At 34.7% G+C, this 12911-nt stretch overlaps 1 protein-coding gene across 10 annotated transcripts; it reads left to right on the forward strand.

The window, feature by feature from the left end:
- The first annotated feature begins 3332 nt into the window (after window positions 1–3332).
- LOC109240173 (soluble starch synthase 3, chloroplastic/amyloplastic-like) lies at window positions 3333–11387 on the forward strand. Of its 10 annotated transcripts, none has more exons than XM_019406805.1 (6): window positions 3338–3577; window positions 4028–4144; window positions 5090–5153; window positions 10055–10136; window positions 10863–10990; window positions 11215–11387. In XM_019406805.1, the coding sequence occupies exons 3-6, from the start codon at window positions 5106–5108 to the stop codon at window positions 11260–11262; spliced, it is 306 nt and encodes a 101-aa protein (XP_019262350.1). In that variant the 5' UTR covers window positions 3338–3577; window positions 4028–4144; window positions 5090–5105; the 3' UTR covers window positions 11263–11387. The 10 variants fall into 10 exon arrangements, 6 of the variants coding, with proteins under 6 accessions (XP_019262354.1, XP_019262355.1, XP_019262350.1 ...); XM_019406807.1 differs by having other exon boundaries at window positions 5090–5150; XM_019406809.1 differs by lacking the exons at window positions 10055–10136; window positions 10863–10990; window positions 11215–11387 and adding exons at window positions 5417–5540; window positions 5768–5940 and having other exon boundaries at window positions 3333–3577.
- Window positions 11388–12911: the final 1524 nt, after the last annotated feature.

A 12911-nucleotide genomic window follows, 5' to 3' on the forward strand; every position in this document is an offset into this window, starting at 1 on the left:
GATGGACGAGCATAATATTTTGGCAAAAACATTTCGAATGGCAAGGGATAAATATAAACAACATCCAGAATCTGTTTTCCGTCTACGACCACTATCCGATAGGACAAGAGATGGCCGACAATACAATATACCCACAGCTTCTGAAGTTGCAGGACTAATAAATCTTACTGATGAAAATTTCTAGCTAGATGTTATAGTAGAACATCGGAAAAACGGACTTCAAGAATCACAGATTTACACCCAAGTTTCATGTCTATGACTTACTCATTAATACACCCATATGGTGAAGATGGATATAGGCTTGGAATTCTTTTGACAGATGTAATCAACAAAACTTTCGCGAGAGAAAAATTGACAATGAGACAGTTCTACTGCTTCAGGATACAACAAAGACTCAACGAAGCGCACACTCTTCTACAAGCTGGTAGACTATTGCAGCAATACGCCGTGGATGGTTACATGGAAATTGAAGAAGAAAGATTTCGTTATATCCGGAACAATCAAAAAAAACTCAGGGCTGATCTATTTTCTGGATTGATGGATGCTATTGTCCGAGGTGATTCTGATTGTTCAATGATAGGGAAACCATTATCTTGCCTTCTTCACACACTGGGGGACCTCGATATACACAATTATCAAGATACAATGGCAATTTGTAGATGGGCGGGATATCCAGATTTCTTCCTTACTTTCACTTGCAACCCAAAGTGGCCAGAAATAAATGGAATGCTCCGTTTAATTTGACAAGAGAGCGATGACAACCGGGTTGATATCATATGTAGAGTTTTCCAAATAAAACTGTTCCAGCTAATGCAAGATCTAAAAAAAACCAGCCTTTTGGAAAAATAATTGCATGTAAGTTAACTCATTCAGTACATAATGCACACATTACTAATAATATAAATATGCATGAAACAAGTGTTAGTAACAGGTCTTTTGAATGTTAGTAATTCTCATTGTTATGAAAACTATAATTTCTTAGTTTATCCTAATGGCTTTATGTTTTAAGAAGTTCGTCATAATCCAACAACTTAGTCGTACATAATTTCAATATACATGGAATTCACATCAATGTGCTTATCTGACTTTTGGTAACAATATAATGCATCATACATATGTGTGGGATAGTAAAGGATCTTGAAAAACTAAGCAACAAAATTATTTTGAACTGTTAACGATGCTACTTGATGCTACTTTCACTAAATTGAATTAGACGATCTTACATAATTCTATTATGAAATGTATTTATATGCATGTATACAAGTTCTATTAGACTTATATATTTGATAACTTCAAAAGAAAGACATAGATGGCAAGTTCAAGAAAAAAAAAACAAAAGAATAACTTCTAAGAAGGAAGTTACATAGCTCTTAAGGAGCGATGATTTTGGCCGGTAAATAATCGAGTTGGCGAGCACACAACTATACCAAACTATCCCAGTCTGAATAGCAAACCTAGCTATAGATCCAAGCTTCAAAAATAATTTCACCCATAATACATAACTATAGGACTTAATACCAAAACAGAGTAGATATAAATTGTACGTTCGTATACAATCTTTACCCATAAGCACACCATTCACCAGGATTGGCAATGGAGTAATTGTCATGAGCCTCTAAACGTCCTGCCAATGTCCATATAAGAATCATTGACATCTCATACGTTTGTTTATATTACTTTTTTTTTGCACAAATGCACATAGACAGCAGTTGTTATTGATATCACCAAATCCTTTTTGTCATATCAGATTAAATCTCAATCTTAATCCACGAAAATTTTTACCGCCGAAAAACAGAGAATAATTACATAGTATAGCTTCTGCATATGTTGGTAAAAGAATGTGTACTGCATGTCTTTTGTACCTGCATCCTAACCATAACCTTATACTATTCATTTACAGGTTTATATACAATTGAGTTTCAGAAAAGAGGTTTACCTCATGCGCATATATTGCTCTTCCTGCATCCCACATTAAAAAGACCCTCCACAGATCATATTGACAGAATAATAGCAGCAGAAATACCTGATTTGGAAGTTGATCCTGACGGTTATAATGCTGTTAAGAACTTTATGATGCATGACCTTGCGGAGAACTAAATCCACATTGCCCATGTAATGAAGAATGGCAGATTGCTCCTCCTCTTAATATCAGGACTTCACCAGTAAAACAATTTGGCAAGTTGGGTAGAAAAATTGGTGATGTTTCCATTACATAAAGTTTTACATATAGCATACTTTTCTCAATTTATCCACTTGAGTACTATAGATTTCTCTGTACTTTGGTCTTATATATTGATTCTGTAATTAGAGCTGAAAGTATATGTAAATGTTTAAAAGTGGAGACTTTCGCATTCACAGCTTAATACTGAATCAGAGCTAGTTGAACTATGACATTAGAAAATTTCTGGCTGAAGTAGTTTGACAATGCAAATTAAGCTCCATTTCTCCCTTTTAGCACAGTATTTAAACTTTTCGATGAACTTTATCAAAAGAAAGTGGCAAATGTGGTCCTCCACTTTATCTTGTCATAGTTGTTTTTTTACCCAAGGTGCTGGGATAAGAAATAACTCAGCGTTTGATTTACTTTTTGATTTTAAATTGCATCAGATATCGATGGGATAATGAGAGGAAATTATTTTCAGGCACTCGTATTTATATTAAACTAAATAATTTAATCATAATAGTCAAAATTAAAATAAAAATATATATCACCTTAATCATGATTAAGTGATAAAAGTATATGTAGAAAATATGTGTCTTGCATTCAATTGTTTATGGGTGCTTTTTACACCTTGCATTTCGTCACTCCCTACCACCAACCATTAATACCTAAAGCCATACATTATGGGTGCTTTTTACACCTTGCATTTTTACACCTTGCTTTTTACACAGAAGCTTGCTGGAGGATCTTTAAATTTGACATACATTATAGAAAGCCAGCAGTTGAGCGTCTGCCTTTTCATTTAGAGGGACAAAACACAATAAGATTCGAAGAAGAATGGTTTGAGGCGAACGAAATTCACAGAATGGTTTGAGGCGAACCACTACAACATATTTTCCCTAAGACCACACTAATTTTAGACAACGCTTAGAAAGCGTAGCCAAAAGTGTCTATAGGAACGCTTTATAAGTGTAGCCTTTATTTAGAGCTTATGGCCACGAAAGTTTAAGCTACGTTTCTAAAGTTTATTTTATAAATATAAAGATAACGCATTTTAAGTGTTGCCAAATCATAAAATATTTGGCAATACTTATTCATCTATATACAATGCTTTTAAAGCGTGCTTTCTTTTTAATAATAAAAGCAACACTTAACAAGTGTGCTCTAAAATAAAAATAAAAAATTCCCTCCATTATTTCATTGAGCGAAAGTTTCCCCCTATTTTCAAAGGCAAAAGAAATTAATACTTTCTCAAATTTTCATTCAACCCCTCTACTTAGTATTGACCCATAAATCTCCATCTAGCCACCACCACGCCGCTGGTTCCACTCCTACCAAATCTAGCACCGACTGGAATTTTCTTCTCCATTGACCCAATACCTACATCTAAGAAAGAGAAATTTCAGCATTCAAAAGGTATGATTTCTTAATTAAAATTATTTTATTTCTTTACATATTTATCTACAGCTTAAACCCCTTTGATTCTTCTGGGTATTTTGTTGCTGTGTCGTTATTGCTTGGACTGGACTTCAAGTCTACGCCTAATTAAGAACTGATTTGATTAGTTTCTATTGAAAATTAAATAGAGTTATTGATACTCAATAAAACTGCCAAAACAAGGAAATCGTACTATTTGTTTGTTGGAATTGTTTATTGATAGTGGTCTTCGATTGATTTGCCAAAATTCCTCTTCATTAGGCTTTGTGGCTTTGATTGTTCTTTGTATTAGGGTTTTCAAGTGTTAAATCAACCGATTATTTTATGGGTGTTTTTTTAATTCACATCAATGGCATCATAGGATAGGGTTTTCCGTTGTTCCCTTGAGCTCAAAGCTTTTTATAAATCAGTTTGAATCAACACATGCAGGGAAGTGCCAGACAACTGTTTCAGCGTTTGCAGGGGCCAATGGAAGAGGATACGCTCAAATCTCATTTTGAGAAGATCATCTTGATTGGGAAGAAATATCTTTTACGGAGGATTTAGGTATGTTCTTGCACTAGCATTTATCTATAAATTGTGTCTTGGCTATTATAGGTAAATTAACAGTTCTAGCCTGCCAGTTTAGCCTTTTTAGCAACCATTGGTCAGCGTTGTAGGGTTGCAAAATGTGATTCGTTATAATTTAGTCAAGTCTCTGCCATAGTTTAGGTTTTTAATGATCCAAATATGCACAATATGTTCTGTTGGTTGCCGGAAGTCTAATAAATTCAGCTCCTGGTTTAACTTTTGTTATGAAGGTTAAATTGTTTTTTTAATTATAAAATTAAGCCCCCACTTGTGGGATTATACTGGGTGGTTGTTGTTGTTGTTAATTAGAAAATTAAGAAATGAAGTGTTAGCAAAATCGTCTTAGTTCGGAGAAGTGGCATAACATTTTATAACGTGCAAAGTGACCTAAGATTTCATAACATGCAAACTGGCCTACAATTTTATATCATTTGCGAAGGTTAGTTCGGGATATTCTTCCTTGAAAACTTGTTGCGTTATATGCTTTCAATTATTATGCTATAGGTCAACTCATCAATGGTAATTTTTGTATTTCTGCACAACGTTTTTGCGTTTCTGCACAATTTTTCTGCATTTTCTGCAGAGCGTTTCAGCAATTTCTGCGATTCTGCTCGCTGTTTTTGTGATTCTGCACAGTGTTTTTACATTTTCTACATAGTATTTCTGCATTTTTGAACAGTGTATTTTCTGCATATTATTTCTGGGTTTCTGCACTACGTTTCATAAATTTCTGCATTTCTAAACTGTATTTTTTGCGTTTCTGCACAGGTTTTCCTGCATTTTCTGCATTTCTGCAACATTTTGCCAATTTTTTCATTTCTACACAGTTTTTCTGCATTTCTGCACAGCGTTTCGGCAATTTTTGCAATTCTACATAGTGTTTCTACATTTTCACATAGCATTCCGGCAACTTCTGCACAGGAAGAAGTTGGCAAGGATGACTGTGTTAGAGACAAAGCTATGGATGTTGATTCTGCTACAGGTGGTATGTCTTAAACCTTGCAATTTTGTGTGTTTATTGTATTCTTTTCCTTATGTCTTGGTTGTTACATAAATATAGGGAATTCACTTGATGTATATTGGATTCACAGGAGCATATTGCATTTTCTTGAATTAAGTGCGAGAATAAATATTTGTCTGCACACGCTAGAATTTTCTTTTGATGCCATTGACTTGATTATTATTTTAGCAGATCCCAATTTATTTGCTTCTGAATTAGTGTATTAACCTCTGCATTCTATATAATAGGACTTTATGATACTGTATGTGCCGTTGACCATGACAAAGAGAGAGCACAACAGTGTGGTCTTGAACCAAATGGATTCAGCTTTGATGGAGCTGATGCTGTCGGAGTTGATTATGCTCTGAATAGGCAAGTATATTTTCTTTTTTCATTTAAGGTCTTTTAGTCTTTGCATTTTTAGCTATGTTGCTCCGACATGCAATTCATGTATTGCATGGTTACTCATTATTCATTTTTTTTATGTGACTGAAAAATATATAAAACATGGTGCTACTAAATGTTATCCTAGTATTTGTTCTTCTTGACAAAAGATCAAAGTTTAATTTCTATCTAAGTATAATTTTTTTTATGTGTAGGATAATATGGGTGATGCTACTGGAAATGGTGGCGGAATGTCAATTTGATCTTAATGTGAATGCGAAGAATTATTGGATAATTAGGATGTCTAATATTCATGGTACTATATGAATATACTCACTTTTGTAAAGTTTATTGTTAATGGGCATTTTGATTCATTGTTTTGTTAGTATGTGTATTCATTTGAATTATTATTTTTTGGTACTTATTAGCTAATTTAGTTCTTTATATCATCAAATATGTGATAATAATGCATATGCTTGAAATAATTGTAATTACAGGATATTATGCAAAATGTAAATTTATAAAAAGGATTTAAAATATAAATTGTATACTCTAGCCAATTTGCCACGCTTTAAAAGTGTTACCATATGTTTGTACGCCATGTTTTGTAAGTGTTCCTTTAGAGCCACGCTTAACAAGTGTGGCCTATAAGATAACAAATGCCACACTTTCCGAGTGTAGCTGTAAGATATAAAAGCGTTCTCATATGGGGTGTAATAAGCGTTGTCTTTGATATCTAATAGCCCACGCTTTTAAGCGTGGCTGGTAAGGCAACAATTGAAAAGCGTGCCCTTAGGTCAAAGGTTACGCTTGTTTTGGCCACCCCAACTAAAGCATTGCCTAAAGTCGAAAAGTGTGGCCTTTANACAAAACTGCCAAAACAGGAAATAGTACTATTTGTTTGTTGGAATTGTTTATTGATAGTGGTCTTCGATTGATTTGCCAAAATTCCTCTTCATTAGGCTTTGTGGCTTTGATTGTTCTTTGTATTAGGGTTTTCAAGTGTTAAATCAATCGATTATTTCATGGGTGTTTTTTTAATTCACATCAATGGCATCATAGGATGGGGTTTTCCGTTGTTCCCTTGAGCTCAAAGCTTTTTATAAATCAGTTTGAATCAACACATGCAGGGAAGTGCCAGATAGCTATTTCAGCGTTTGCAGGGGCCAATGGAAGAGGATACGCTCAAATCTCATTTTGAGAAGATCATCTTGATTGGGAAGAAATATCTTTTACGGAGGATTTAGGTATGTTCTTGCACTAGCATTTATCTATAAATTGTGTCTTGGCTATTATAGGTAAATTAACAGTTCTAGCCTGCCAGTTTAGCCTTTTTAGCAACCATTGGTCAGCGTTGTAGGGTTGCAAAATGTGATTCGTTATAATTTAGTCAAGTCTCTGCCATAGTTTAGGTTTTTAATGATCCAAATATGCACAATATGTTCTGTTGGTCGCTGGAAGTCTAATAAATTCATCTCCTGGTTTAACTTTTGTTACGAAGATTAAATTATTTTTCTAATTATGAAATTAATCCCCCACTTGTGGGATTATACTGGGTGGTTGTTGTTGTCATTAATTAGGAAATTAAGAAATGAAGTGTTAGCAAAATCGTCTTAGTTCGGAGAAGTGGCATAACATTTTATAACGTGCAAAGTGACCTGAGATTTCATAACATGCAAACTGGCCTACAATTTTATATCATTTGCGAAGGTTAGTTCGGGATATTCTTCCTTGAAAACTTGTTGCGTTATATGCTTTCAATTATTATGCTATAGGTCAACTCATCAATGGTAATTTTTGTATTTCTGCACAACGTTTTTGCGTTTCTGCACAATTTTTCTGCATTTCTGCAGAGCGTTTCGGCAATTTCTGCGATTCTGCTCACTGTTTTTGTGATTTTGCAGTGTTTTTACATTTTCTGCATAGTATTTCTGCATTTTTGAACAGTGTATTTTCTGCATATTATTTCTGGGTTTCTGCACTATGTTTCAGAAATTTTTTCATTTCTAAACTGTATTTTTTGCGTTTCTGCACAGGTTTTCCTGCATTTTCTGCATTTCTGCGCAACATTTTGGCAATTTTTTTATTTCTACACAGTTTTTCTGCATTTCTGCACAGCGTTTCGGCAATTTTTGCAATTCTACATAGTGTTTCTACATTTTCACATAGCATTCCGGCAATTTCTGCACAGGAAGAAGTTGGCAAGGATGACTGTGTTAGAGACAAAGCTATGGATGTTGATTCTGCTACAGGTGGTATGTCTTAAACCTTGCAATTTTGTGTGTTTATTGTATTCTTTTCCTTATGTCTTGGTTGTTACATAAATATAGGGACATCAGATAAGAAGAAAGTTCAAGGGCAAACAAATTAGTTTAAGATTTAGATAAACTCTATTAGAGAAGTTCCAATTTGTATTAAAAAACAAATTAGTTGGTATTGGAATTGAATGGACCTAAATAGAGCGTGATGCTTAAGAGGTTGTAGTGCATTTTAACTGTTTATGTTCTTGATTAGTGGCTGAATGTAATGAAATCAAGCTTTCAAGAGCTGCAAGTCCATGCCCTTGCTCTTTACTTAAAATTTCTCATTCCCTTTTTGATTATATGTTCCTTAATTCTTTTGCCTATTCATGGAAACATTGGAAATAATGAAAGGATATAGGGCTAATGTAGAAGTCTTTCCTCTATAAGCTGAAAATCAGTGGTGGTAGCAGAAAGGATAACATATTTAGAGTAGGGTGGAGATGGACAAAAATGTCTTTAGATAGATGAAGATTTGAGTTTTAAAGATCTTAATCTTAGCCAAGGCAAAATTAAGATTATGAGACAACAGGTGAAGCTACGTTGACATGGCTATTAACAACAACGACAACTATGCCTCAATCCCAAGCTAGTTGGGGTCGGCTATGTAAATCCTCAATATCATAAATGCTTTGTTTGGGTCCATAATATTGCAAAAGTTTGTACTTAAGGATTAGCTAACACTTGGGGTTCTCTCATATACTCTAGTAGTTATATCTCTAATATACTAAGGGTCTCCTAGTAAGCTAAAATTTGTATTGTGAATGTTGTATTCTTCATCAGAATTTTTTGGTCCTTGTACTCTATCAAAGTAGTTAGATTTATATATTAGGTGAAACAGGCTGTGGCTTCTTATGTTATATGCAGCCTTATGGAAGTTTTGTTTCAAGTTACGTTTGCTATCTCCCACATTTTCTCCCCTTGCTCCATGTCTGAAAAAAGAAAGCTATAGAGGGAAAAAAGAACTTTTGAAGTGCAGGACTAGAAAGATTTACGAGAAGGGAAAAGTATTGCAACTTTGTAGATAACATCTTGGTGTTTAGGTGTAATATCTCCATCCATTCCTCGTCCTGAATGGACCGATCAGCGATTCAGTGTTGACTCTCACAAGATCAAGAGAAAAGAGCGTGAACAGGTTCCTATATGTTGTTCCTAGAGTTATATTGAAATAATACTCCTAGTAGGAAGATGTGAAAAGAGTAGAGAAATGTGATATTATCCATTCATACTCAAAATCATGCGAAGAGATTTTGGTGGCGTTCCGTTTAAAGAGAATATGTCAATCTTTTCTGGCAGACCAAAGTTGGTAGCAGGGTAAATAAAATATAGGAGAGCTTAATGCAAGCTTAGGTTTCAAGTTCTGATACTTTTTCCGGAAGCATTCTTGTTGAGTTGAAAGGAGAATGTGTTTTTATAATTTCCTATTATTGTCTCTATCTGGTTTCTATCTGCAATTTTTTCGCTTCGTGATTACCCATTATATACTGAATCAAAGATCTTAATTTGATGCCAAGTGATAAGATCTCATTACTATGACTTGCTGAAGAGAATCTCTATCTATGGGTTAAGGTTGCCGGAATTGGGTTCAGAATTCTGAATGACCAGATGAGCCATTAGTAAATTCTGATGGACTAGGTAACGAGTCTAATGAGAAGGATAAGATGAAACAAATTCGTATTCGGCAAAGCGCATGTGATAATGCTAAGTGAAAACCTTCATTCGATATCATTCAAATATAAATCTTCGATGAGAGTGCTATGTTTATGTTTCCTTGGCGTCTGTGATTGCTTGTTTTCCAGATGATTGCTCATGTGCTGTTAGAGGTCAATATTATTGCCATCGTTATATATTGCATTTACTACTTCTATATGATTAAGCTCTCTTTTACGGTTTTAAATGTAAAATTATATTAACTCTGATGTTCCAAAATTCATGTTTCCACGCCTGTTCGTGAGAATTATCTGGCCATTTAGGATATCCTCTGTGAGATGGCTATGTCACATTTTTGTTTCCCACAATATCCATCTCTCTCATGGATTGTTGTTCTTTATTATTTTTTGTGAAGTAGCTGGTTTTTTTTATTTTTTATTTTTTAGCATCCAACTAGGGAAAGACAAATCAAGCTTGGGTTTCAGGTGCATTTCAAGGCAGCCTCCAGGAACTGGTCAGATTTGATACAGTGAGAGTCATCTTTCTCTGCAGGTTTGCGTGACTGCTGTAGTTGTGCGAAAGCAGGCAAGTCATTCAATTATTTTTACCACCTCCATTCCAGCAGGAAAGCAAAGTGAGAATCTGCCATCTACTTATGTTTCTAATTTTTCACAGCATAAGCATATGCTTAGTTGATATAATTGCTGCACATTTGAGTAAAGTTGCTGCAAGAGTTCCAAACAGCGCCAGATTTCTAGGAAATAGGGGTGGATATTCTTTAAATGTGACATTATGCTGCCAGGAAACATCTAAGAACCCTGCCTTCATATTATTTATATTGAACCATCGTGAAGAAGAATTTCATCACCCCTATAAGGATGCTACTTTTAGATTTTCAGAGGTGTTTAAATTGAAGTAGTGGGGGAAAATACCTTGGTGTAGAGGTTTTGGTTTAGTTGACTAAAATTGAATGTAATTTCCTTTAAGTCAACGTGAGAATGAATATCTGGCAGCCTTGATCATTTAAGGTCGAGATATTGTTAGAGGCAACTTGTGGCATTGCAGCTGCAGATGTTCACATATGGTATGCAAGCCACCAATAAATCAACTACTACTATGTCTGTGTAATGCTACCGATCAGAATTTTCAACTGTAGTTTTCTCTTTTAGTAGGGAATTCACTTGATGTATATTGGATTCACAAGAGCATATTGCATTTTCTTGAATTAAGTGCGGGAATAAATATTTGTCTGCACACGCTAGAATTTTCTTTTGATGCCATTGACTTGATTATTATTTTAGCAGATCCCAATTCATTTGCTTCTGAATTAGTGTATTAACCTCTGCATTCTATATAATAGGACTTTATGATACTGTATTTGATGTTGACCATGACAAAGAGAGAGCACAACAGTGTGGTCTTGAACTAAATGGATTCAGCTTTGATGGAGCTGATGCTGTCGGAGTTGATTATGCTCTGAATGGGGAAGTATATTTTCTTTTTTCATTTAAGGTCTTTTAGTCTTTGCATTTTTAGCTATGTTGCTCCGACATGGCAATTCATGTATTGCATGGTTACTCATTATTCATTTTTTTTATGTGACTGAAAAATATATAAAACATGGTGCTACTATATGTTATCCTAGTATTTGTTCTTCTTGACAAAAGATCAAAGTTTAATTTCTATCTAAGTATAATTTTTTTTATGTGTAGGATAATATGGGTGATGCTACTGGAAATGGTGGCGGAATGTCAATTTGATCTTAATGTGAATGCGAAGAATTATTGGATAATTAGGATGTCTAATATTCATGATACTATATGAATATACTCACTTTTGTAAAGTTTATTGTTAATGGGCATTTTGATTCATTGTTTTGTTAGTATGTGTATTCATTTGAATTATTATTTTTTGGTACTTATTAGCTAATTTAGTTCTTTATATCATCAAAATATGTGATAATAATGCATATGCTTGAAATAATTGTAATTACAGGATATTATGCAAAATGTAAATTTATAAAAAGAATTAAAATATAAATTGTATACTCTAGCCAATTTGCCACGCTTTAAAAGTGTTGCCATATGTTTGTACGCCATGTTTTGTAAGTGTTCCTTTAGAGCCACGCTTAACAAGTGTGGCCTATAAGATAACAAATGCCACACTTTCCGAGTGTAGCTGTAAGATATAAAAGCGTTCTCATATGGGGTGTAATAAGCGTTGTCTTTGATATCTAATAGCCCACGCTTTTAAGCGTGGCTGGTAAGGCAACAATTGAAAAGCGTGCCCTTAGGTCAAAGGTTACGCTTGTTTTGGCCACCTCCAATAAAGCGTTGCCTAAAGTCGAAAAGTGTGGCCTTTAATCAAAGGCCACACTTTTTGCTAGTTTAGGCCACACTTGTTCGGGGCGGTCGTAGGCCTAAAATGTTGTAGTGAACAAAAGATATGACGATGCACGAGAGCTGACATATTTAGACTTTCCTACGCGTTGGGTCTAGAATGCAAAGGACAAAACTTGGAATAGAAGGCAAAGTGGGAAGGCAGTTGGTAGAATTTACTTCGCACATCCTGCAAGGGGAGAACGTTTTTATATGAGAATGCTGCTTAACTTTGTGAAAGGAAGCACTTCCTATGAAAGCATCAGAACAATAAACGGAGTGGAGTATAAAAATTATAGAGATGCATGCTACGCGTTAGGATTATTAGATGATGATAAAGAGTGGAATGACTGCTTAGCCGAGGCTGCACTTTGGGCGACAGGAAATGAGTTGAGACATCTATTTGTAACGATACTTATTCACCGTCAAGTATCTGATTCAAGCAAATTTTGGAAGAACAACTGTGGAATTTTATCAGAAGATATAACATCATTACAGAGGAAGAGATTTCAATTGAAAAATTTACAGTTATACATTATTTGAGATTGAAACCATCCTATTAAAGATGAGAAAAAGTTTGTAAGACATAGATGGAATGCCACTACCGGATTCTGTGTTACTGCGAAATGTGGGAAACCGTCTGCTCATTAATGAGGAGCTAGACTATGACAAAGAGGAGCTAAAAATACTGCACGACAAATCATTCGCTCTCTTAAATGATTGCCAAAAGTTAGCTTATGATGCAATAATAACATCAATTGAGAATGAACAAGGGCGATTATTTTTTATAAATGGACATGGTGGTACTGGCAAGACATTTTTATGGAATACAATAATTTCCAATCTCAGATCACTATCAAAAATAGTTCTTCCCGTTGCTACTTCTGGAATTGCAGCTTTGTTATTGCCAAATGGTAGGACCGCTCATTCGCGCTTCCATATTCCTTTGGACGTTACTGTAGAATCCACTTGTGAAATAAAACAAGGCACCCAGTTAGCTGAACTTCTCAACAGAACTTCTTTAATCATTT

The sequence above is a fragment of the Nicotiana attenuata genome, unplaced genomic scaffold (genome assembly GCF_001879085.1).
Source record: "Nicotiana attenuata strain UT unplaced genomic scaffold, NIATTr2, whole genome shotgun sequence".
NCBI classification, from domain to species: domain Eukaryota; kingdom Viridiplantae; phylum Streptophyta; class Magnoliopsida; order Solanales; family Solanaceae; genus Nicotiana; species Nicotiana attenuata.

Bases quoted from the DNA above. Each gene is read 5' to 3' on its own strand.
- LOC109240173 (XM_019406805.1), top strand. From the start codon at position 5,106: ATGACTGTGTTAGAGACAAAGCTATGGATGTTGATTCTGCTACAGGTG. The intron at 10,137-10,862 runs GTGAGAATCTGC...TCTATATAATAG, and splicing joins CATTCCAGCAGGAAAGCAAA to GACTTTATGATACTGTATTT. The intron at 10,991-11,214 runs GTATATTTTCTT...TTTTATGTGTAG, and splicing joins ATTATGCTCTGAATGGGGAA to GATAATATGGGTGATGCTAC.